Source organism: Micropterus dolomieu, linkage group LG06, assembly GCF_021292245.1.
Source record: "Micropterus dolomieu isolate WLL.071019.BEF.003 ecotype Adirondacks linkage group LG06, ASM2129224v1, whole genome shotgun sequence".
Lineage (NCBI taxonomy): Eukaryota > Metazoa > Chordata > Actinopteri > Centrarchiformes > Centrarchidae > Micropterus > Micropterus dolomieu.
The window spans coordinates 20555331-20580933 of NC_060155.1; the positions used below are offsets into that span (position 1 = coordinate 20555331).

At 40.3% G+C, this 25603-nt stretch overlaps 3 protein-coding genes across 4 annotated transcripts in view; 2 read left to right on the top strand and 1 right to left on the bottom strand.

Moving 5' to 3' along the window:
* LOC123972230 (transcription factor HES-1-B-like) overlaps positions 1-10857 on the top strand; it is an 18855-nt gene extending 7998 nt beyond the window's left edge. The window contains exons 1-5 of one of the 2 annotated variants that reach the window (XM_046051568.1): positions 9144-9194; positions 9309-9432; positions 9547-9642; positions 9741-9828; positions 10168-10857. In XM_046051568.1, the coding sequence (XP_045907524.1) occupies positions 9328-9432; positions 9547-9642; positions 9741-9828; positions 10168-10619 (741 nt within the window). In that variant the 5' untranslated portion in view covers positions 9144-9194; positions 9309-9327 and the 3' untranslated portion in view covers positions 10620-10857. Of the gene's footprint in view, positions 1-9143; positions 9195-9308; positions 9433-9546; positions 9643-9740; positions 9829-10167 lie in introns of those variants that run through there. The other variant, XM_046051567.1, reaches the window with a different exon arrangement.
* A 7462-nt stretch (positions 10858-18319) lies between these two features.
* On the bottom strand, positions 18320-19894 carry zgc:153913 (carboxypeptidase N subunit 2). Its single transcript, XM_046052293.1, has one exon. It carries the CDS (start codon positions 19892-19894, stop codon positions 18320-18322), a length of 1575 nt encoding a protein of 524 aa, XP_045908249.1.
* Positions 19895-21087: 1193 nt separating this feature from the next.
* Positions 21088-24089, top strand: cldn1 (claudin 1). The gene is made up of 5 exons (XM_046052294.1): positions 21088-21151; positions 21288-21517; positions 22466-22630; positions 22894-22978; positions 23861-24089. The coding sequence occupies exons 2-5, from the start codon at positions 21295-21297 to the stop codon at positions 24021-24023; spliced, it is 636 nt and encodes a 211-aa protein (XP_045908250.1). The 5' UTR covers positions 21088-21151; positions 21288-21294; the 3' UTR covers positions 24024-24089.
* The last annotated feature ends 1514 nt before the right edge of the window (positions 24090-25603 follow it).

Here is a 25603-nt window from a genome sequence, read left to right on the forward strand (position 1 = left end):
CTCCCCCCCCCCCCCCCCCCCCATTACTAAAAAATAGCAATCTTTAAGGGAATATGTTTTTGAACATTGTAATACAGTATTTGTACTTATTTTCTTATTTCTACAAGGTGAAAAATGTGTCCATGTCTGTAAACAAATATCCCTGTGTTTGCTCTGCAGAACTCCCATAACATTTCCCAATAAATCTGTATATTAAGCCACTCTTGCGTGCTTCGTGGGGGGCTGACCCTGGTCACACTTTTTCAGCAAAGACTTACTGATCAATTATGGGCTTTCCCAGCCTCCTCGCTGCCTGGCATATGGGCGCTTAAAGGCGCGAGAGTGGAGGAGAAAGAGGGGTATCATTTCATGTGGAGATCAGGGCCTATATGCAGTGAATGGGTGGATTTAGGGGGGACTGTGAATAAGGGAAGGGGGTCCTCGCTTGTACCAAAAAGAAAAGAATCTCCCACAGATCAGGGAAGAGCCTTTTTGGGAATATTCATGATGAGAATGAGGAGGCATCATGAATTCATGTGTGTCTCCCTGACTTGCATGGATCATCTTTTCGGTAAACACTGATGTGTACAGAGCAGGGATGTCTTGTTTTTGGTCTGTGTTTGTGATGTAGTTTCGGGGATAGTGTTGCCTCTCCACAAAGCAATATGGGTTTTTGTGTACTCTGCTGTATTCCTTTTGTATCGGCAGAGCAACAGATGGAGAGTGGTGGAAAGACATAAAGAAACTAAAACACACAGCCTTTCTTCCTCACAGCTAGCTACTCGCTCAAAAAGATTTTCTCAAGCTTGCGCTCAGATGTGTGCTATTTCAAACATTTTGGACTTCATCTCCTTTCTCTTTTACTCGTACGTTTTGTTTTTTTTTTCATCTGAGCTGTGTACTTTCAAGATTTGGGCCTATGCACACAGTCTTTGTTTACTGTTTCTTTATTCACAACAGCCCCCACAGAGTGACCAGGCCGGCTTAGAATAAATTGTCGAGTAATTGCCACTGTAACACACTTTTCTTCACCAAAAAGTTGCCATTTCAGGTGCTTTCTCAATATATCTGTAAACACCCAACACACATGCTTTCACTTCTTCTCCACAAGCAATCAATGTGCTGCTGCTTCTCTGAAGATTGTTGGACACTCATAAGGCCTCATTCTTGATTAATAGTCAGGACACAAGGCCAACCTGATGCTCACTTACGGTTGGCCTCATTTTACAGATGAAACAAAGGCACCCACGTCTGGTAAAAGGTCTGTGACCCACCAGACGGTCACAAAGCCCTTCTCCTCCCTCCTGTCCCCTAAGCATGGACTCCTTCCCTGGGCCTTCTTGGCGTCCCTGTCCCCCTTCCTTTATCAGTCCTTCCAGGCCTGAATGGGCTCTGTGGTTGGTCAATAAATTCAGTGATTCAGGGGGTGGACAGTTGCAGCCGTGTTAACGTTTGTTCACAGGCTTGTCGGAGGGACGGGCCCCGCCCTGCAGCTTTTTGTCTCCTGTGGTCCCTCAACAGGTTAGAAGTCAATGGATGGCCTTGTGCGGAGGTGGCTGGGGCATGGATGGAGCCGCCTCTCACATGGCTTTCACACAGGGGGAGGACCGGCCCGGATCACTGTGATGCTTGTTAGTGTGGGGCCTCACAAGATTGCCGGGTCACCTCTCTCGCTCTCCCCGAGGGCCCTGTGCGATATTCAGCGCTTTAAAGAAACTAATGGTTGAGGCTGAAGGGTTTGCGTCGGGGTAAGATGATCCGCACTCAGAGGCCTGGAGTGACCACACTGAAAAGAAGTGCACAAGTGTATCTTACAATCTCCGTTTACAGATCAGACTCACAATAAAATGAGGTCAGGCCTTCATTTGGTCCACAATCTGCAGTGATGGTAAACGCAGTCTTTTAATTTATACTAGATTAGCATTAATGCACCAGTGTGGCCCCTGAAGGTGCCACACTGGTGCTGAGTTATAGCCTGTTTCTCTGCCTCAGCTGGGCCAAAGTCTGGGAACAGCCACACCGAGAGAAAAGAGACACAGAGAGCCATAGATAGAACAACACACAAACAGAGGAGGGCTTTAGGAGACAGAAAGCAGCGGACAGAAAAAGACGCACAGAGACTGAAGAGGGACTTAGAGCCATGACTGAAGCCTAACTGTCATGAGAAGATGAGAGTTGCCATGGCCACCCAGGAGCCACCCAGCAAGCATGTGAGCAGGGGAGGCTCGGGGGCCAGGGGCCTGGGCCCAGGCTGGTGGATCACATGCACTAACCAGGGATTATGTGCATAAGTGATGAGCACTAAGCCGGCAGGTGAAGAAGGGAGGCCCTGGGACAAGAACTGCACCATCCCTCAGGACAGCTCCCCCTGCAAAGAGCAGGGACTTTTTCCCAAGTGAGGCTGATCTCCCGTGTGAAGGGGACTCAGCCAGAGGTCCTCGAGTGCTGAAAGGGCATCCCCGAGGCGGCTTTCACAGCGTAAGTGGCCAAAACGCTGGTCTTGTGAGTCATCTTGAGTGGCAAGAATGGCCCATCTTCACATTCATAAATCCCAATGCAAACACACTCATGGATATGGACTAAGCTTGGATAAGGATAAGTACCACATGCCAGTGCATCAGCGGGGCTCTTTAGTGAAGCTTTTTGGCTAGGCGCTGATATAAAACAACCAATTCTACGATATTTAACTCATCAGAAATAAAAAGATCTACTTTAACCGCTAGGTGTCAACTTTACAGTATATCTACGGACAAGAGCCCCGTTTTGTATCCTGGATCAACAGGTTCATAGGTTGTTTTGCTGCAGGGAATCAATGCTCATAATATCCATGGCCTTACAGGAATGTGTTTGAACCTTGATGGAACAAAGAAATCACATTCCCATGGTCCATAGAGAGAAAATACATGGTTAACCAACCTCCCCCCAACACCTTTTCAAGACGATAGTATCCCTGAACATATTAACATGTAAATACACTTAGATACTTTGACAATGCTCTGAGATGCATATAATCTACATGCTAACTAGTCCTTTAAAGAGTTTCCACTGCTGAATGTGGTTTGGGAACACTTTCATGTCTGGGTTTTAAAAATTAAATGTGAGGCCTCTCTTAGAATCTCTAAAAGCGTTTTTCAATTTGATGAGGGATAAGGCGATGACTGGGTTCCCTTTTCAAAGGGGGAGACCCAGAGTTCAATAAGACTTCAGTCTCATTGCCTTTGCCTCTAAGTTGAAGATCTAAATGCTGGCTTTTTTTTAAAGAAAGAACCCACCACGTTAGGTGACAGATGGCAGGTTGTTATGCTGAAATACCAGTTGCTATGGTCCCCCTTCTCCTCCGCAGCTTCACTTGCCATAGCTAAGCATCCTCTCTGCTGGTGTACTGACTTGGAATAAGCTGACTTGAAACTACTCAGGTTGTTGTTGACAAACATGAGCCTAGATGAGTCTGCTAATCTCCCGCTCCTTTATCCGCTCTTTATTGCCGTATAAACAGGCCTGAATACGCTAAAAAAACTAAACCTCTGTTTTCAGCCTTCTCTTATCTCACACAGGGTTTAATCTAATGCCCTCAACCCTTTTTACATCTCTGCCTCCGCTAAATTCGACCATATTTTTTATTCAGCACATCACCATAACAACCAGTTATTTCCCATCCTTGAGCCCCCCCTCCCCTCCAGCTCCTCTTCTCCATTGACACTGCTGCCTCCCCCTACCCCTTCTTTTTTTTGTCCAAATAAAACAAAGCGCAGAGTGAATGCGCTCTGAGGTAGGTAAATGTATTCAGTGACATCAGCCAGGACGAGTCTATTCTGCTGGATTCCTGTACCACTTGTTTCCAGCCTTGTCTGGGGGCTGGACACTCTGTTGGGCCCATTGTCCCACGTGTATTCCACACAGGCCCGCAATTAATGGAGGCCTTGTCTAAGGCTTCTGGAGCAGAAACTGCTGTTCGGGAGGGGGACAAAAGGCGGGCAGAGCCAGGGGCTGGTAGTTGCTATGGGAGGGCCCCCCTTCCCTCTTTAAGGGGGAATTCAAAGGGAGAAGGAGGGGCTGAGAGCGAGCGGAGCGCTGGATGAGATGTTAAAGTGATCCCCTCTGTCTGTGTCCTCCCCTCCCGGCCTGAGATGTTTTCACACCAGCAGTTGAAAGGGGACCTTGGCAGTATTTGATGATGAGGATGGTCATTTCACTGCCCACATGGTGGTGGTGTTGGTGGCTGGGTGGAGGAAAAAGCAGGGGCCACAGCTTTCAGACCAGGTGAAGATGGAGAGAAGAATGTGGCTACTGGCAACTGGCCATTGTGTGTAGAAACTCTAACTGCTGCAAAGAGGTTTATTAAGTTGTATCTTTTATCTGCAAGTAATCATGTGAGATTTTAATTCCAATGTAAAATGGTTCTTTATTTTTATATGCATGCGCTTGATAGAGATACAAAAGCAAACATACAAAAGTTGATGAGTTAAATAAAATAAGGGACCTGGCTCTCTGAGAATAGGCTTCTTTTACACAAAATTCAGGCTTCAAGGAAGGACTGGATGTTAAGATCAAGGGAATGCCAATAGCTTCAAAATGATAAATTATTATTATTATTATTATTATTATTATTATTATTTTACAACAACCTTGGAGGTGATGCCTTTAAAAAGCGTTAGTGTTAGCCTCCCGCCCTGCAGTTATTTGGTGGCACATATTCGCTACAAAAGCTTTGAAACACAAACTTGGCTCATAAAGTTGCATAAAACAAAAAACTAAACAAACACTAAATACTTTTATTTTTTGTTTTAAGATTTTACATGGAAGTGCTCCCACCTACTTTTAAAAGTAGTTTAAGAAGGAAGTCAATTTAGCAAACCAAAATCTTGATAGATTTCAGTCTAAGAAAGGTAAGTTTGTGTTTGCTGGTCAGTAAACACAATAAGCGACTTCCTTTAATCATTAGGAAATCCTCCTGACTTTAAGGCAAAGACTAAACAATTAGCGTTTATAGACTGTGGAGATTCTTAATTTTATTGTTACGTTTTAATCTACCCACTACTTGCATCTTAAAACCTATTTGGTTTTAAATACATCTTTCACCTTGTCGGCGTTCTGAATCAATTGTTTGTTCCTTTGATTTAGTTTTCTAGTTCTTGCTAACATATATAAACACCAGGATGGAAATAAATCCAGGCTTTTATCATGCTGTCTCTGACAAAGTCTGATATATTGTATTTTGTGTAAATATATCAGAAAGTGGTCAGCAAACCAAACCAAACAAACCTAAATATTGTTTATTTATCTATTTTTGCCCTGCCCCTGTTTCCTTATCAGTCACATGCTGGACCTTGATTGATTTCTACCCCTTCCATCACTCTCTGGATCCTCCCATCACAGGGTTCCCACACTGATACAGATCAGGGCTGTGTGAACCTCATGTCTACATCACGATCCGCACAATAAAGGGTTGTTTGTGGCTGAGCAGCAGGCTCACTGAAAACAGATAGGATGTTATTTATTGTCACATGGTCTCCTCTCCAGAAACCAACTCATCTGCCGTTTGCAGAACCTCTATTTTAAAGAAGCATCTTGTTAAAACATCCAGTTACAAGATTAACTGAGGACTTTATGTGATCCAGGAGAGGGGGAGAAGAGTCTGAGGTGGTCAGTGTATGTGTATGAAGTGTATTAGTTGGAAACAGAACAGGTTTTTGTTTTAGAGAATGTGAGCTGCATTTCCTAGTTAAGCATAGCAAAAATACCCAACGTGAACATTTCTATGAGAAAAATATTTCCAAAAGGCCACAGATACAAAAGCAGCACTTTCCCATCACATCCCTATCACCTCCTCTTATCCTGCTCAGATCTTGACTTGGAAAAATGTAATAAGCTATTTTGTCCTGTTAAGATTTCACTACACTCATGGTCACTAATTTGACTTCAACTAATGTTGGAATTACTCACAGGTCAAACTTGATTGATTTGACTTGATTTCATTTGACTTAATTTAATATTGACTCAGGTCAAGAGGCCAGTGGTGCTTGAAGATGTCTTGCTCACACGTGAGGAAGCTGTTGATGCAAAAAGTGACCTGGCTTTTGGGGTCATTTCACCTCTGAGGATTTAGGAGCTTAACAGAGAGCGTTTGAAGTCCATCAGTGAGGATAGAGGCGTCTGACGATAAACCTGGACCAGACAGATATATATACCACATCAATAAATATACCACTGAAACTTTGCAACAAGCAGGGTTTGTCCCGAAGGTGGGCTTTGAATGGGTAAAAGATATTAATATTAAATATGATTATTAGTGGCAAGGGTCTAATTTGTAATACATAGATGAAGATGCTGGAGGTAGGTTTTACATTCAGTTGTCACACTACTACATCCAATAATGATCATCAATCAGAATTTATTTATTGTGCAATACGTTCTCAGGGACAAAAAAATGCACCTTCTGTGTTTGTTTTGAAATATTCCACAATCTTAAAGTAAACGAAGAGAAGCCTCATTTTAAGTTTTTATTCCTTCCATCTCAACAAATTAATAATACTTGAAAAAACATTTTCTAAATTTTTGTTTTGATGAAAAAAAATCTTGAGTAACAACTGTAAAAAAAAAAAAAAGCTTTTTTTATACATACATTTATAAACAACTAAACACTGTCCACTATACCCTTTTGACAAATTTCCATCTTGTTGTAGGAAACCATCATATGATGTCTGTGGCACTGCTGACTCACATATGTCTGATTCTATAAGACAAGATAAATTAATGTACAAAATGAAATGTTTGATATATATGAGGAGTAATACTAAGACAATACAGTAAAACATGCATACAATAAAGCTCATAAATGTCTTTTTGACAAATCTGGGGGATGTTTCTCCACAATAACTGATGACAAGAAAAAGAGCTAATAAAGTATAAAATCAGTTAAAATGGTGACATGGTTACCTTAAGACAAAAAAGTAACAACAGTTTTATATAAGATACACAGACATTCCTAATGTTGGACTCTATCCCATAGAATGTGCACTTCAGATTTGTTTTTGTCTCGTAATCAATGATCTATCCTAAACATTTTAATTAAAGAAGTTACTTTATTGTTGTAAAAATATAAGATTGTTTTATAAAAGTCAATAAATCAATTTAGTTGTTGATGAATTCAGTGATGAATGAAAAACAGCTTAACTTGTAAACGGCAATTCAACTACTGATTTATCACAAAAACAGATGTCAGCTAAAAGATTTTGGAGATAACAACTTCATAAACACATTTGTATTATTACCATTCTATAGATGGTTTGAAATAACTCTTTAGCTTTGTTTCCTGGTCCCGGTCTGTGATGACAGACGTGAGACGTTAGAGTTCATGGCAGTGAGAGGACAGCTGAGTCTGTCAGAGATTTTCTTCTTCACTGGACATCAGGCCTGGAGTGTGTCAGAGGATTGTGTCTTCACCTCAAACTCTGAAGCATTCACTGACCCCCAAAAAAGTGTGTATGTGTGTGTGTGTGTGTGCAAAAGAGAGAGACACACACACACACAGATAAAGAACCTGTACAACTAGATGGAAATTATTTCACTAGACAGCTTTAAAAATGCTGAATTAAAACTTAATGGGAAACATTTAAAATGGTCTTGTTGCAGAGACAGTTAACCTGATCTTTGAGGCTGCATGTTAAACCCCATTATGTGATTGTTAAATAACCTCCACATCCATCAGAGTTTTTTTTGGACACTGTGGCCAGAATCAGCGTTGGTGGTCTAAAATCCTGAGTAAAGCCACTGTGGGCCACTACACAAAATACATGTGGAACAGCGTCTGTGTGTGCTGCACGCCTGATAATTAAAAACACTTTAGATTTACATCTTTTATTATTTACATTTAAATACAAAAAGTATGTTTTTGTGATGAGTGGTATTTGAGAAACCACTATTTGTATGCAATGTTATTTCAGTTTCAGGTAAATAATAATTCACTCAACAAAATAATGACAGAAGCCCATCACATGCTAAAACAGCAAAAGTGACATCTTTAATTAGTTTGACCAACCTCAAAACAATTCTATCTGAAATAATATAACAACTTTTTGTATATATTAAGCTAAAACCAGAAATTTATATTTGCATCTGACAGAATCGATTAAAATAATTACATCCTATATCCTAGATTATCAGAATTCAAAGAGATTATTGTCTTTCTTTCTTTAGGTTAAAAACGATTCAATATGCCAGATTTAGCTAGAAGGCTAATTTTCATCTTTAGTCCCTGGCAGGATATTACATTACAGAGGTCAATCTAACAAGAAGTACAAAAACCAATAGAAATAATAATACAATACACCACAATAAAATAAAAATACAAACACATTGTAAAGTGCAACTTATTAAGATATGGTGTTTAAAGTGCTATTTATTCTATGCAAGTAAGTGCAATTCAATTAGCCTATAAAAGTGCTTTTCAGTGCAGTGAAGTGCTGCATAGTGTCGGACTAACAGGGTGAGACTCAGCTGCATGACATTGTCATTCCCTTACTGCAGCTGGTAAGTTGTTCCAGATCTCAGTAGCCTTAACTGACAATAGCCTACAGTTTCTCCAAATGTTATGCGTCTGTAAGGTAACCTAGGCCTATACACAGTCTCGTCTGGTAGATGTTACATTTCTGCCACTTCTGGTTGATTTCAGTTAATATGTCTATTCATAATGGGGGTGGAGCAAGTCCATGTAGCCTAAGATCTTATAGGCTATAAAAACAACCAAATCGTCTAATTCATTTAACACTAATTTAATTTGTTGTTGCAGCTGCTTGTTTTAACTTCCCTTTCAAGCTAAACTGGTGTTACTGACAGATTAGGCTATATGAATCCAATAGGCTATAGCCTACTTTACACGCTGGTTATCTTTGAGAGTTAACACACCTGCTTCGCTGCAACAGAGCCAGTTTTCCTCACACTTAAACTGTAGCCTTCCTTAGCAGTGTGAATATTTGTTTCAGCATCCTGACAGGTAGCCAATGGGAGCCCCCTGTCGCACGAGCCCGCCGCCTTCCCGGCACCGTGTCCCGCGCGCCCATTGGACGGATGGATGAAACCCGGGGAACTCGCACACGAGCCGCTCGCGTGCAGACTCGGTCTCTATAAATAAAACCCCAGGCGCTGGAAACAGGAGCGGAGTGGATGTCAGCTTGGCGAAGAGACAGAAGTCACTTCTGACATTTGTCATCAGTAAAGTGCGCTGCAGGGAGAAGGCGGGACTCGTTGCACCGGACTAACTATTGATTAGCCGAATATTTGTCGTTCTGTTATTGATAACGTGTTTTTTGGGACTGTTGCACTGTTTGTAGGCTATTTGTTAACCTAAAGATGCCAGCCGGTACTTTAGAGAGAACTTCTCCATCCACTGTGGCTGCCACACCGAGTGGAGACTCCGCACCCGACAAACCCCGGACCCTATCAGAGAACAGAAAGGTAGGCTACTTGAATTGTTTGTTTAGTAAAAATCGTCTGCTTGCCATTTGCTATTGTAGGCTATCTTGAAAGCTGTCATTTCAACATTTATTTTTATTATCATCATATTTTAAGTCCTCCAAACCAATCATGGAAAAACGGAGACGCGCGCGCATCAATGAGAGTCTGGGCCAGCTGAAGACCCTCATCATGGACGCACTCAAGAAAGATGTAAGGAGATGAACTCTGCATTTTTCTTCCAAGATCGATTGAATTTAGGAACCAAATTTGCAAACGAAGTACTTAAATCGTCACTTTTGTCCGTTTAGAGCTCCAGACACTCCAAACTGGAGAAGGCAGACATCCTTGAGATGACTGTGAAGCACCTCAGGAACCTGCAGCGACTTCAGATGACTGGTATGTAAATACAGTTTCTGGACTGACCATGTTGATCTGCGCGCATGCAGTAATTCTTGGATGTCTAACTTAAGATGGTAAACATGTTTCCATGGTCCACTCATGGCGTGCTTGTCCTTAAGAATTGATTTCACAATGCCTCAACTGCATAAATAAAATACGTTTTTAATTATTTAAATTAGTCAATCAATCATAATAATAATAATAATTATTATCATTATTATTATATTCATAAATTCTTCTCTTAACTGTAGGCTATTATTATCTATCTATTATCTATCTATCTATCTATCTATCTATCTATAGGCTATGGGTTAATTTATGTATTTTCCTCTCCAGCTGCTGTGAACACAGACCCATCCATTCTGGGTAAATACAGAGCCGGGTTCAGTGAGTGTGTAGGAGAGGTCACTCGTTTCCTGTCCACTTGTGAAGGGGTGAACACAGAGGTGAGGACTCGCCTCCTCAGCCACCTGGCGGCTTGCGTGACCCAAATCAATGCTGTGAACTTCTATACACCTCACCCAGGTGCACTGGGACTTGGACAGACTGGTACACAGCTCCCAGCTGCTTCCGCTCCACAGATGCCTTTCAAAAGTGGCTCAGCGATGCCCGTCTCCTCAGAAGCAGTGAAGCTGTACGGTGGCTTCCAGGTTATGCCCACACCGGATGGACAGTTTGCTTTTCTTGTTCCCAGTGCAGCTCTCGTGCCTCTGGGTGCACAAAACAGCCATCACATGTCACCTGCTGCACCTCCGGTCACCTCAGACTCTGTGTGGAGACCGTGGTAGGAAATCAGCTGAAGGACTATCACACAATGAAACATATTTTTGTACATTTTGTAAATGGTTTCAGATCCTTCTTGAGAGGGATGTTTACACACGTTTTTTTATATGGACATTAGGATATTATGTGATTTTCTCTGTTTTTGATATGGCACATTTCAATTGCATCAGGAGGTCAAAGAAAAACTCTTGAAAAAGCACTGTATTTTTTGAGATTAATAAAATGTTTATATGATGTTTACTACATTATTTGCTGCAATGGCGTCTTTGTCATTTCTCTTCCCCCAAAAACACCTCAGGTTGTCATGCTGAGGTCCATCTTTCAACTAATGTCCCTTGTACAGCCGCCGTTTAAATATAGTCCCCCCCCTGCCTTGTCCACACCTGATCATCCCTTTTGCAGTCACAGGGAACCTGCTTTGTGGCTGGAAATAAATACCTCTCTAATGAGGTAAGGAACCTGAGAGGTCGTGTTGAGCCCAAGAGGCGTGCCGTCAGTGTAGGCAAGCGGGTGGGGCAAGGTCTGCTGACACACGCCTGTGCTCCTGGCAGATGGGAAATCGTGCTGAAATAGATTCAGCATGATCGGGAACCTAAGGACAGGGCTAAAGAAAGACCAGACTAAATAAGATACATGTATTACTCAAGGATTAAGAACATGTTGTTACTTTTTGAGGTGTCTTCTCTGCATTATCTGCCACTAGAAGAGAGAGAACGGATTTTCATTTAACAATTCAGTCTTTTGACAAAGCAGACTATTAATCTGATTTTAAATGATTAGATGATATAAGCACGAGTTTGCACAATAGCTTATCAGCAGCAGCCCCACAGAGCCAGTCCAATCCTTGTCCATTTAGTGGACAGTTGAAGAGTTGACAGTCCCAGCGTGCGTCCTGAGCGTGGTGCTCACACAGTAGGACACAAGCAGAGTGTGACCAGAGGTCACAGGTGCCCCTCATTCACACTCCAAAGACAACGCAGCTCCAACAGCATGTTGCCCTGAATCTGGCAACCCATCAACAGACCTGGCAGCTCATCACCAGAAGACAGGGCCTCCCTTTGACAGCATCAAACAGTGGCACCTCCAGAGGCAAACACACTCACATAATCCATGACCATTTGGTTGTTCCCAATTAGATTCATGGATTTTAAGGGATTACGTCATAACAGAAATAAATGCAGCAGTAACCACTTTGTTTCTCAATATATGTGTTGTGCAAAATATTCTGCCCTTAAGAGTATATACTGTTTGTATGTGGCAACCTATTCAGGAGCAAATGTTATAAATAGTGTCAGCATTTCAACATCGACATCATTGGAAATGTATATCAAATCATTTCTCTGTCACTTTAAAAGTTATTAAAACTCCTCACTTTGTGCAAATGATACAGTCAATTAAGTTTACATCTCTGTTTTGGCACAGCTGAGAGACGACTGGCAGTAAGGAGGACTGAAAGACAAAAACAGAGCTCCCCCTCCCATCAGAACATCCATTGAGAAGACCCTCCGAAACACAAAAACAATGACGGGCCCCTCAGTGGCTCAAAGGCTCTTCTCTTTGTGACCCTCTCCATCTTTATAAAGGGCTTTCCACTTGTTTATCCAGGAAGAGATTTAATGGCTGGGAGTAGGGGGGGGGGCATGCTGTCACTTTCACTGTGCTAAAGAAGGCTTATTGTTGCCATCTCCCAAAGGTCCTGGTCTTAAAGGCTTTTTGAGAGCTCCTTAGGCCAGGCAGTTCGCTTCAGATAAGAGAGACTGTAAAGTGCTGACAGGTTGCTCCTATCCGTACCTTTATGTGATGGAAAACTTGGATGGGTTTGAGAGAGGCGCTTCAACACATGACAGCCATTCTTGAGGGAATTTGTGCTGTTTACGTGTTTGTAAGTGTTGGTCCCCTCCTTGCATCTTTTGTCTAATTGTTTCTCATCCCCTCTCCCTGCCCCTCCCTAATCAAAACCCCCAGTTTCATGTAGTATTTGCCCAAACCTTGTAAAGCAGAGAATAGTAAGCATGGAGCAGCAAAGGGCCAGCCCCTTCGCTGTGCTCCATGATTGATGGCCTCTCCTCACAAACACAGTGACAGGGTTCCCCGCTTGTCTCCCCCTGACACTCACCGGAAACCTTCACTGCCTCCGCCTTTGGGTGAATTGGCATATTATTGTTCTTAGGGTTGTTATGGTGCTTGACGGGGGTCGAAGTAGCCAGCGGTGGTTCACATCAAGGCTAATGAATAGATTATGCACTCGATATCAATGGTGAATGAACAATGTTCTTTGTCCCTTCACTCCAATTCATCCCTTTTTGATTTAGCTGGTTGTTTTTGGAAAACTCACCAACATACTGATAGAAGTGTAGCTTCCGGGGCTGAATTTAGCATCAGCATGACACGATAACAGTGGAAGTGGGAAATTTATTACTTTGGACCCACACAGAGTGATGATGGTGTGACCATTAAAGCCAAGTAACTCTGGTGCTACACCACAAGTCGTCGCATCTTCAAAGGAGATGTTGGCTGGAGGGGGAGTGGAGGTCTGGTTTTCTCTGCCCATGAAGGCTTATAAAGATGACCATAAAGATACACTTTCTCTGCAGGTGTCCCTTCAAAGTGAGACATCCGATAATACAGAATCTCTAATTACCCCAGTTAAAATTTTTGGCATGGTAAGACGAACTAACAAACTATGTCGAGGCAATCAACTCAGTTTGGAAGAATAAAAAGGAAGCCGAAAGTATTATTCTATTTTATTACAACTTGGGTTTTACTTTTGAAATGTGTCCATTGTTTTTATAGCTGTTTTATATCTTTTTACAATAGTTTAGAACCTGCCAGATGATCAGACAGGTTGTAAACAGTTTGAGGAAAAGACCGCACACTCATCCACCTAAAATATAATAAGATAATATATAATAAGAATATTTTATTACCACTGACAACAGCAACACTTGTGTTATGTTTTGTCAGATTGTATTTTTGCAAGCTGAGTGCGTGGCCTCTACCACAAACATTCGTGGTTATAGTTTTTTCTGACAACCTGTTTGGTTATGGTGGTGGAGGGAGCTGCAGCAGCAAACATTAAGTCCTAGTGAGGACACTGGACATCACTAGTCAGCTGAGAACCAAACAGCTGATGAATGAGCCAGTGATTGTGAAGCATGAATGAAGCAGATGATGCCAGCGAATGCAACAGCCACTTTAGAGTTTTGTCTGAACTACTATTTTCTCCATTTGAAATAAACGTGAATCATCTTTAGAGTTCTAAGAAAGCACATCTTTTTACAGCGTTGTGTTGTTTTGATACCTAATAAATACTTTATAGAGGGTTTATAAGTTGGTTTAATTAATGTGTAATAAATAATGTATCAATACTTTATAGATCAGAACTAATCAAAGACTTTGGGACAACTTTTAGGCTCCAAATTATTTTGTTATAAATCCCCTTGGCTTGTGTTTTTTCTCCTCTTGAACAACTTGCTTTGTCTTCAGCTTGATCTTTTATTCTTCAGGGAGCTCTTAAAACCTGGAACCAGGACATGGCACGCTTACATACGGTATTCTTAAAACATTAGGTGAATGATGCTGCTTAGCTGTGCTTTTCTGAACCATAATTTCTGAAGTGCACATTTGAGTGTGTCTTTCCATTGTGAAACAATGGCCTCTTCAGAAATTACTTCTGCTGCTGGAAGTTAGAGTGTGGGAGGTATTTCAATTGTTTGTAGCAACAAACTGCTAGGTTTTGCAGTGACTCTTTATTATACAATGAAGGACTGCTTGCATGCATAATAAAACCTCTCTATCTCGGGAGCTGGAAACAAAACAAGGCTAGTCGTATGAGAGCAGGGTCCACAGGGCCATAGTTCCAGATTCATCCTTCGATAATTGTAATGTCATGATAAGGAGCTTATAGCCTCTTGTTATTCTCCAATAGGGACGGACAAGACAAAAGCCAGTGTACTAGTATGCTAAAAGATTACCATTCTTGTGACATCTCTGCGTCCACTTAACACCCACATCAGGTCAGCTGTTCTTAATTTGGTCAGCAACTCCAATTTAGTCTCCAGCCGGGGGTCTCAGTGCACTGAGGGGTAAATATTGACCTTTGTTTGTAAGCAAGGCTCACATTTTGAGTGCAAAATGGCCTATTTGTGTTCTTGAGATCTTTAGGTCATTGTGTCATGGAGGATGTGTATCACCCTCTCATAGCCTGGGAGAGACGATCTAATAGACACCTTCCCATATAATAGCAAGTGGTGTTGGTTATCATTTCACGACTAACTGAGCTCATTTAAATGAAGCTGGAAAAAAACCCATTGAGCTTGATATGTAAAGTAGAGATAATTTCTCAATTAATTATTTTTCCTCAAGATTTAGACACATGTCCCTTGTTATTGATTCAGTATGCTATTATTAATGCTAAAATCTGTGATACACACATACACAGCAGACTGATCTGAGTTTACATTTTCAGATCAAAATCTCTCCTCTTGAAATCTTCCCCCATGAGTCTCAAATGACCTCTGGCCTTTGTCCCGAGGACTCTGCCCTGCCCTCGCCACCTCCCTCCTAACCGGCACTCTAAACTCTGTGGGAAACCCCCCAGTGCTTTGTGTTGTTTTGGACATGTTGTGTCTCACCAGATAATGTCTGCACCCCTCTGTTTCTCTCCTCTCCTGTCTGAAGATCTGCTGTGTGGAGTGTGGTGTCCAACGCTAGCTGCTCACTAAGCAGGGCAGAGAGATGGGATCTGACCGTGTGGGTTAAGAGCTGCTATTCATTGTGCCTCAGGACAGCGCTCAGACCCTTCTGCTGTTAGTTTGAGAGTAAGTGACAGTGATGGAGGCTGACAGGGGATTTACAATTAAAGATAGCTCTATTAGCCACTGAAACTATGTTTTGCTACAACCCACAGAACCTTTGATTAAACTGAGCACAATTGTGGCCCAATGACTATGAAAGGATCCATGAAACACCTAATGTATTTTTATTTTATCTAACTGAGTAGCACTTGGATTTTTAACATTTAATATTATTTAGCCTAACTTAAAGATACAGAATATCCTGAATGCAATAACATAAATTCCAGAAAGGGTTTTCTTTTGTCTACATATTAAGAAGGTAAACCCTTTAGTTGATTTTTGGCCAGGAGGGGCAACACAACAAGTTGTAACCACAACATTGTAGTGTAGTACAGTGGGTTTATCAGAGCTCCATTTTTTTTTTTTTACTGAAAACAGCTGCCTCTTGTGACTGGAAACAAAATTAATGAGAGCACTGAGAGTGAAAATAGTGAAGTTGTGGGCTAAATGAACTAAACAACAAGCTAGGAGAAGCTAAAATGCTCAATAGAGCCAAGGGACACTGTAGAATAGGGAGATAACTCTTTGTGGGTTTGTCACTGTAACTATATAGTATGTAAAATATACTAGTTATATCTTCAAGTGTTAATAATATCAAAATTCTAGTTAGAGCAGCTATATGTATAACTTTGTGTGATGTGTGATGGAAGTTTGCATTTCAAACTCTCTCAAGCAAAACTATAGAATTCCCTCACAATATAAGTAGTAGATTTATATAGTTAAAAGTTTGTTTGGATGTGACATATCACATTTGTCTCTTCTTTTAGCTGTTTATTTTATTATTTTTGATTACAATATTATTTTATATATTGTTATAATATTATGGGCCCCAGCACGCTCACTGGATAAAGACATGCATTTAACGACTTCCAAATGTCTTGCTGCTCATTAGCTAACAACGCTCTACATTAAATGTTCTGTTTATCCTATAGTTTTGGTCAAGTGAGGATTACCTCCAACTGAAGGCCATCCCTCCAAACTTTGGAAGGAAGACAGCCACAACTTTTTTGTCATTTGAATTGTGATGTCATTCAACTCGGACAGAGGATCCAATCGACCCCCTGGCCTTTGACCCTTATTAACCCTGGGTTAAAGTGCTGTATTCAAGGTGTGGCCATCTGTGTGCCTTGTTGTGTCGAGGCTTCCCTCCTCCCTCACTCTTTATCATCCTTCACCAGTGTTCAGGAGCAGTGGAGTGATCAGAGGAGGACTTGTGAAATCCCTAGATGACAGGATGGTTCACTACAATCCTGTATAAATTACCAATATATATGTGCAAAGCTTGTGGGGAAATGTAAGTATATTTATTAAAAAACTGGACAAAAAGTACAATTTTGAGGTAATTACTATAGAGACTATAGAGATACTTTAATTGGGTATTTCCATTTTATACCAAATTACCACTGCATTTAGGGATATATTGCACATTTTACTGCACAACATGTGTATAACTATATGAATTATTATATAATATATAATATTACTTTGCAGATTATGATTTTACATACAAAAGCAATGATGAACTATAGGTTAATCTACCCGACAGTATATAAAAATGTGAAAATTCTGGATACTGTACACATTAATGCATCACTAATAATATTAATCCATACTTGGCTACTTATGTAGTCTAGTGATAGTACTTCTGAACTTTTACTCAAGTAACATTTTTACATTGTGGTATGGAGACTTTTACCTAAAGGTCCAGTTTGTAATATTTAGGGGGATCTATAGACAGAAATGCAATTTCAGACAGGCCCTACATAACTATGTTTTCAGTGGTGTATAAAGACCTTATATAATGAACTGTCATGTTTTTATCACCTTAGAATGAGTAATTTCTATCTACACACACCGTGGGCCCCCTTCCATAGAAGTTACCATGTTGCGCCGCCATGTTTCTACAGTAGCCCAAAAGGACAAACTGCTCTACAGAGCTTGTTTCGTTTCTACATTGAATACGTATGAAGAAGAAGAAGTAGTAGTAATTGTCTGGTTTGTTAGAAGTAAAAGGAGACGGACAGGACCAATGGAGGACCAAACGTATTGTTTAGCACGAGCAGACAGAGCAGAGCAGACAGAGCCTGTAGGCCACCACAGCTTCCCCTCTGCGTTTGTAAATGGAGGGGTGAGCGGTGAGAGAGCCCCTGCTTGCACTTTGTAACCCTCACCACTAGATGCCTCTAAAACTTACACACTGAACCTTTAAGTGAAGGATCTAAATACTGAATACTTCTTTCACCGCTGTGTTAAGGACAAACTACTATTTCCTGCCCTTTCAACGTGTTGAATTCAAACCTATGATTCAAACTAATAATTTGAAGCAAAAACTACATTTTATTGACATTTTACATGGGTAGCTGTTTCAAAACGTCTTACTGTAAAATAAATGGGGCATGTTCAAACACTACTTAGTATTCTGCACTTGTTGTCCTGATGATGTTCATTTTGACAAGATTTTCAACCTATGAATTCAGCCTAGTGGTTATCAAGACATCTGAAGACAGTCAAGCACTGCCTATGTACTTAAACAAAGGCACCATATGCATCTGCTGGAGATTAAACACATATTAACAGATGATTAAAATGTTACTCATAGTTCCTTTTAGCAGTGAGGGGATCTTAAAAAGTAGTGGGTTGATCTTTGAACTTCACAAAAAAAGGGTTCATCCACCCCTCTTATCATTCAGCACGATGGCTGTAAACTGGTTATCAGCTGCTGAGTTAGAGGTTTGTTTACAGTATTGACTGTGACAGTAAGAACATATGATGTGACTCTTTGTGTGAAGAAAGACCAAATGCATGAGGATATATTTGCACAAAGAACAAAGTCTAATTAACAGGGAGTACTACTCAATGGGACTCTCGGTTGTTGCCTCATTGCTACATTGAAAATGTTCAAGCTCATTTTTCAAAATATGCTCCTTAATACTGCCGTCATCACCCTGAAACTGTACCTTCACTGTCAGTGGAGAACACTGGTCCACATTACAATTGATGGTCACAGTGTCTCTGGAAGCTTGCAGGCTACAGCTGCTGAGATCATGCATCTTATCTTTAGACAAACGACACACCAGTTGGTCCCTGTCGACGGAGATGACTGGCCGTCCTCTCAGAAAGCCGGGGCTCTTGCAGAGCATCCTGTCAAGCATCTCTATGTCTTGGCTGTTTCTCAGCACCCAGTCATGCAGATACCACATATGGCAGTCACATTTCCAGGGGTTTCCATGCAGTCTTACTGTGTGCTGGATGACAAAAGAGTCTAAAAGGCCCGGTGGGAGAGTTTCCAGCTGGTTGTCAGACAGGTAGAGCTGCTGAATGAAGTCCTGGTCCTCAAAAAGTTTGGCATCCACCATGCTCAGGTTGTTCTTCTGAAGGTGGATTGCCTTGATGATAAATAGATCATTAAAGATCCTTTCGGGCAGCAAGGTGAGCTGGTTTTCAGACAGGTCCAGATTCTCCAGGGCTGTAACATTTCTGAAAATGTCTTCAGGAAGGGTGGAGAGCTGGTTAGAGGACAAGATAAGGTCAGTAAGAGATGTGAAACTGCTTAGAGAGGTCAGCTCAGTTAGTCTGTTGCCTTTTAGGTTCAGCTCCTTCAAATTTGTGGCCTTGAATCCAAACACTTTATTACTGAAAGTTGTAAGAAGGTTCCCTCGGAGGTTCAGCACCTTCAGTTTGGTTAACACAAAGAAGATATTGTCAGCGAGCTCTGATATCTTATTCCCCTCCAAGTGAAGCTCTGTCAGCTGAGAAATATTGTGGAACGTGTCAGATGCAAGATTGCTGATGAGGTTATAGTTCATTTTCAGGACCTCCAGTCTTGCCAGACCAGAAAACATCTCCTTTTTAACTCCTTCAAGCTTATTTTGGGACAAATCCAAGACACGCAGACTGTGGAGGTTCAGGAATAGAAATGTAGGGAGATCTGATATGATGTTGCCCTTCATCTGCAGAGTTTCTAGCTGTTTAAGAGAGTCAAACATGCCAGGAAGCACAGTCTTGAGCCTGTTGAAGTTCAGAAGCAATTTAGTCAAGTTTCCCTGCTTTGAAAAAGTCCCCATAAATAAATGCTCCAGCCAGGGGTTCCCACTGATTTCCAGCTCCTGCAGCTCAGCCAGATGTTCAAAAGCCTGAGAGTTGATACTTTGCAGTGCATTATTTAGGAAGATAAGCTTGGTAAGTTGAGGGCTCTCCTTTAAAGTATGGGGGAACAGGTACATCAGAGATGATGTCATTATAATGAAGTCCTTGACCTGACTGGACATGTTCCTGGGTAAAGATGCCATGCGTTCATCAGCACACAGTACTTGGACTGGAGTGAAACAATGGCATTTGTATGGACAAGAGGTTTGAGACTCTGTGTTGCCCTTGTGACAGAGAAGCAGCACCAGAAACAGAATCAGGCCCAATTCTTTTTCCATTTTTTACTGTCAAAACATGAAGAAAGCTTGCATGAATTAACAGGAAATCAATTTTGACATTGCTTTGATTCAAGAACAGAAATGCCTTTATTATACACGTTTGTTTTTGTATCGCTGCCATTTATTCCTAGAGAGATTCATTCCAGTTGTATTTTTATATTTAAATATATGAAATTCAACATACCTCTGTGACACAGGGATACTGTAGGATTGAAACAAAATTCCTTGTGGATCTACGAGCCAGCTCCCACAAAGTGCAAATGACAACAAGCCTGAATTAGGCAAGACAAAACCTTTGGTCAATGGCCAGCTCCTGACATGGTTTCATCTGCTCTCAACAAAAAAGTGGACAATCCTGTAGTTCCTCAAATCAGCTCATGGAGTAGAATATCTTTGATTTTTATATGTTGCTGTAATACATAAGATGTAGAAAAAGAAAAAAAAAGTTAGTTTCAGCAAATATCTTCTGCCAGAAATGAGTCACTGTTTACCAAAACAAAACAAATAGAAGAAAATGTGCTTTCCAGCTATTTGTTTTTTGGATGTCCGTCAGAAATAACAAATACCACTACTACTGCTACTACTACTACTACTACTACTACTAATTCTATTTATTTATGTATAATGAATATTTATTTATTTATTATTTAAAAAGAGAGATGTGATCAAAGCAGTAGTGCAGAGTAACACATATATCATATAAAATTATTAATATATAACATTCACAAACAGTTCAGCAGAAAAACATATGACCAGAGAGCCATAAGGGGAGAGACTAGCTGTTTAAAATTATTCCCTAAATATTTTTTTATATAAATATATTTATATTTTTTATGTGGTGCTCGAATGCTTGATGTGAAGGTAGTGTTTCCAAATGAAGTTTGTATTGTGAATTATTCCAAGCCCACATTGTGTAAATCTTACATTCTAAATAATAATAAAGAGATATAGTTTTTTATTCTTTTTTTAAATTTATATAATAATGGAACATATATTTAACTAAAGTACAGCACACTCACTCAAGTGTAAATACATAATGTGAAACTTGTGTTGTCTTAATGTGTTTGAATGTACATACCTGTTACACAAATACACAGCTGTGTATTTTCCATATTTTAAGGCTGGAGGTTCAGGAGCAGTTGGACTTGTTGCAGGAGACCATCACTAGGGGTCGCTCCTAACCTCCTAACCTCGGTCTGAGGGGCTGGTATTCCTGGATCCTCCTTCTCCTCCAGGTTATTCCTTGAGGATGCACAGGTAGGCAGCACTTTTTGGGATCAGAGCCACTACCCCAAAAGGCACCAGGAACTACATCAAGAAAGTATTTGGAATTTTTCAGTCTTTTGGAACTTTTTCCACACCTTCATCATTTCCCATCTTTTACTTTCTGAAGTTAAACGATGGCCAATTCGGGTATACAGCTTCTCGGCTTCACGCTGGCCTTCCTGGGCTTCATAGGCTCGATAGCATCCACATGCATGGTGGAATGGAAAGCTTCGTCCTACGCAGGAGACAATATCATCACAGCTCAGGCGCTGTATGAAGGGCTTTGGAAGACCTGTGCATCACAGAGCACTGGTCAAATTCAATGTAAAGTGTATGATTCACTTCTCCAACTACCAGGTAATGTTGTTTAACATATGTTTTCATTACACCTTTTATAAGATTTCTTTTGCTCATCATATTATACCATGTCAGACACAGCATATAGCAATTACGGTATAATTTATGTCCTAAATTTCTTTACCTACAAAAAAATATGGGTGTGGGAAGAAAATGGACCATGATGCATTTCTTAGACATTTTTCAAAAGTGACTATGAATTTGAAATGATGAATTAGTGAAAATGTTTTCAATTTCAGAGGTTTAAGGTTCATGAGCTGTAAAAACAGGAATGTGTAAAACAGGAATGTGTAAATCTGTCTGGTCATTCAAACTTTTCTAGAGGTGTAAGAAAGTGCCCTCTTCTCTCCCTGTAAGACGTGCAAAGACATGTCTGTCAAATACCAACGGCTGTTTGATCAAAAAGAAACTTCTCCTTTTAAATCAGTTCAAAAGGTATAGAAGTTTTGCCCAGCGTTCGATTTTAAATGTAAATATATATGTGTACAATTATTTTTAATTTCTATATCATAAAAGGCTGACACCAGGATGATCAGATTTAAAAATCTGGGAACATTTAGAATAGGTACACTTCAGGCTGGATGTGACTCATGTCGTCTGCATTCACCTGTTTTGTGCCTGTTGTAAACAAGAAAAAGAAACCTGAGATTTAGTGAATGAAGAGATACATAACTGCTTGCTTGATGATTTACATTTTGTTTAAGCTTTTATTTTAGATACATTAGAAATAGGTAAGTGTTATCAGTCACTGTTTGTTTTTAAATGTGTATGCTTAGAAAGCATAGAGGAAGTAAGAGTAGGGATGACCCAGGGGAATAAATCCTGGTGAGATTTGAACACCGGAAGTAGGCCTATGGCCAACTACTCAATATTCCAAGGTCAAAAGTCAAATTAAATAAATAAATAAAAACTTTAGAAATCCATGTGATGCCATGTCTTTGTCTCCAGGGATTGTACAGGGCACACGAGGGCTGATGCTGTGCGCCATCTTGCTGAGCTTTATTTCTATCTTGGTGGAGATGGTGGGCATGAGGTGCACAACCTGTATGGCAGAACAACCGGAGCAGAAGGACAAAGTGGCTCTAGCTGGAGGGGTCATCTTCATTATTGCTGGTTAGAGTCCATTCAGTTCACACACACACATGCAATGAACATATAAAGCCTGAAAATCATCTGTCTTGTAGGGATATTTTTTGCCATGAAGATGTGGCACACCACACTACTGTATGTTTTGCTTTGACCACAATAACACAACCTTTCAACATGATGTGGCTTGTACTGAATTTATGGGCCTTGGTAAGGGTGACACACTCCTGCATGTTTTAACCTGTACAATACAACAATATAAAATGTTTTTTTCTGCTCATGGTTTCCAGGTCTGCTTTCTCTGGTTGGAACATCTTGGTATGGCAACAGAATAGCGCAGGACTTCTACAACCCATTAACTCCAACTAATTCCAAGTAAGGTCAACATTCTCTGCCTCTTTAGCCTGAACGTCACACCAATTGTCGGGTATCATTGTAGATTTTAGACTGTTGTTCTCATGACAGTCATTCATTTACTGATCTTATAGTGTAAGTTCTAGATAATAACACTTCAGTGGTGAAAAAAGTAGGCTACTGATATGGTTTAGTAAAAGTTAGTAGTTATATAGTTATAGATAGTTAAAGTGCAAATATCACTCTGTAAAAAGTCCTTCCTTTAAGATTTTACTAAAGTAAAAGCACAGTAAAATGTACCTATTTAAAATAACAAAAGCAAAAGTACTTGATGGGCATTACTAACTAACTAGTTTGTATACTGTTGGATAGTTTAATAATTTATAGCACAACATCATATATACATTTATAAATTGATCATATATTCTTTTTGTAAAATCTAACAAAAAGTGCAGAATTGTAAGTAATTCTAAGTATTACTTAGTTACTTTCCACTCCTGAATATTTTGGAAAACAAACAGTAAATATGAAGCTACTGCCAGCAGCCGGTTAGCTTGGCTTTGCATAAAGACTAAACAAGGGGAAACGACTAGCTCGTTTTTTATGCTAAGCTAAACTAACTGGCTGCTAGTGGTAACTTCATATTTAACTTACAGACATGAGAGTGATATTGATCTTCTCTAATAACTCTCAGTAATAAAAGCCAATAAGCATATTTCCCAAATGTGGAATTCTATTCTAGTCTATTAATTTTCAAGCATACTCTTTCACATCACTGCTGTGAATCTGACTTAACTGAATATAACATGATCAGCTTGTGTTTAGACTTAAGGACTGCCATCTCTTCTCTGTCTTTTCCAAATGTCCACATAAGTATCAATGTGATGTTTGAATTATTCACAGGTTTGAATTCGGAAGTGCTCTGTTTGTTGGATGGGGAAGTGCCGCTCTCCTCATTATAGGAGGGGCCTTCCTTTGCTGCAACTGCTCCACCAAGGGCTCAGGGAAACCTCCACGCTACCCACAGTCTGCCTCGGCAAGCCAACCAGGCAAGAACTATGTCTAGCACAATCATGCCATCCAGCCTCTGCTCAAGGAAGAACGCTGTGTTTGCAAGGAGTTGTCATCCAGATTTGTTTAATGTTTTGCAACATGTATATTTGTATGTTGGTGTTATCTTTGGTGGTTATATTTGTTGGGAAATACACTACTGTTTATTGGTGGTCCATAGATCCAAAAGAAAAATATTTGGCATCCCTTTTGTTATTGATACTGAACCAAGCAAGTGATGTGAAGGTGGTCCTGCTGGTGGCTTAAATGCTGACCATGTAGATGCAACAGACCCTGTTTTGAGTCCAGATTGGGACTGTATCTTTCCCATTTGTCTCTCTCCTATTATTTCCTACAGTATCTCTCTGCTCTGCCCTATATAATAAGGGATGAAGGGCCCAATGTAAAAGACTTGGATGAATACATAATTTCTACATTTTCATGTATAATGTTACATCCTATTCCCCGCGACCCTGTACACAGATTAAGCGGTTGATAGAGAGTGAGTGAGTGAGTGAGTGAGTGAGTGAGTGAGTGAGTGAGTGAGCGATGTTACATAAACTGTATACTTCACAGTTCAACAATGAACATCAGCATCAAAGATGACAGTAACTGTACGTCATGAATAGCAAAAATAAATTTTATTGGCCAAAATATGTTAAGAACAAGGGATTTCTTCGGATCACAACATTTACTCATTTAGTATAAATTTGCAGACTGTTTCATTGATTGATCATATTGTTATTATTCTTTCATGTTAGGTAAAATAAAACCCTCATTATTGTCCTATTTGTTGTGTAACACATACTTTATTTCTGATATCTGGGTAGTAATTAAGTCAAGAAGAGACACAAACAGCAGTTTAGTGGTGGAGTTTAAACAGACACACACGTGGAAGAAAATCTATTCAGATGCTTTACATAAGTAAGAGCATGTACCTATTATCAGCAAAATGTAAGTCAAAGTACGTCTTCTGCAGAAAAATGGTCCATGTCAGTTTTTTACTATTAGGTCTGTAGATGATGTTTCTGGATTAATATTACTGCTGTATTAATGTATATGTTGATTTTACTGCTGATATTTAAGGTTGTGCTAATTTGAGCTACCTGTCGGGACAACAACATCATATGTTTGTAGTGTTGTTGTCCTGCGAGAACCATGTATCAAGGATTTTAAAGGATTTACTTTGTTTAAAAAGTAGGAGCATTTTCTCAACCCATATGCCTAATTCAGTTTATCCTTCAGTTTATCAGAAATTAATTAATTCAACTCAAATTCCCCCCGAATTTGGAGATACATTGCTTTAACTGGATGGAAAATTGCAATCTGAAAAGTAACAAGCCACTAAAGCAGTCAGACAAATGTAGTGGAGTAAAAAGTACACTTTGTAGTGGAGTAGAAGTATTTTGAGTAAAATACTCCAAATACTCAAATAAAGTACAGAACTTACAACAATTACTTTGGTCTACTGTAGTCATAGCTCACAGTGCCTGAGAACTGAGGTAAGGTAGTCAGATGTGCAAGTGTGTACAAGCATGTGTGTGTGTGGGTGGGGGAAGAAGAAGATAGGTGCCCCCCCCCCCCCCCCCCCCCCCC

Excerpts from the sequence above, each read along its gene's own strand:
- zgc:153913 (XM_046052293.1), bottom strand. The coding sequence starts at position 19,894 with ATGGAAAAAGAATTGGGCCTGATTCTGTTTCTGGTGCTGCTTCTCTGT.
- cldn1 (XM_046052294.1), top strand. The coding sequence starts at position 21,295 with ATGGCCAATTCGGGTATACAGCTTCTCGGCTTCACGCTGGCCTTCCTG. Across the intron at positions 21,518-22,465 it reads TTCACTTCTCCAACTACCAG|GGATTGTACAGGGCACACGA; the intron begins GTAATGTTGTTT and ends CTTTGTCTCCAG. Across the intron at positions 22,979-23,860 it reads TTAACTCCAACTAATTCCAA|GTTTGAATTCGGAAGTGCTC; the intron begins GTAAGGTCAACA and ends AATTATTCACAG.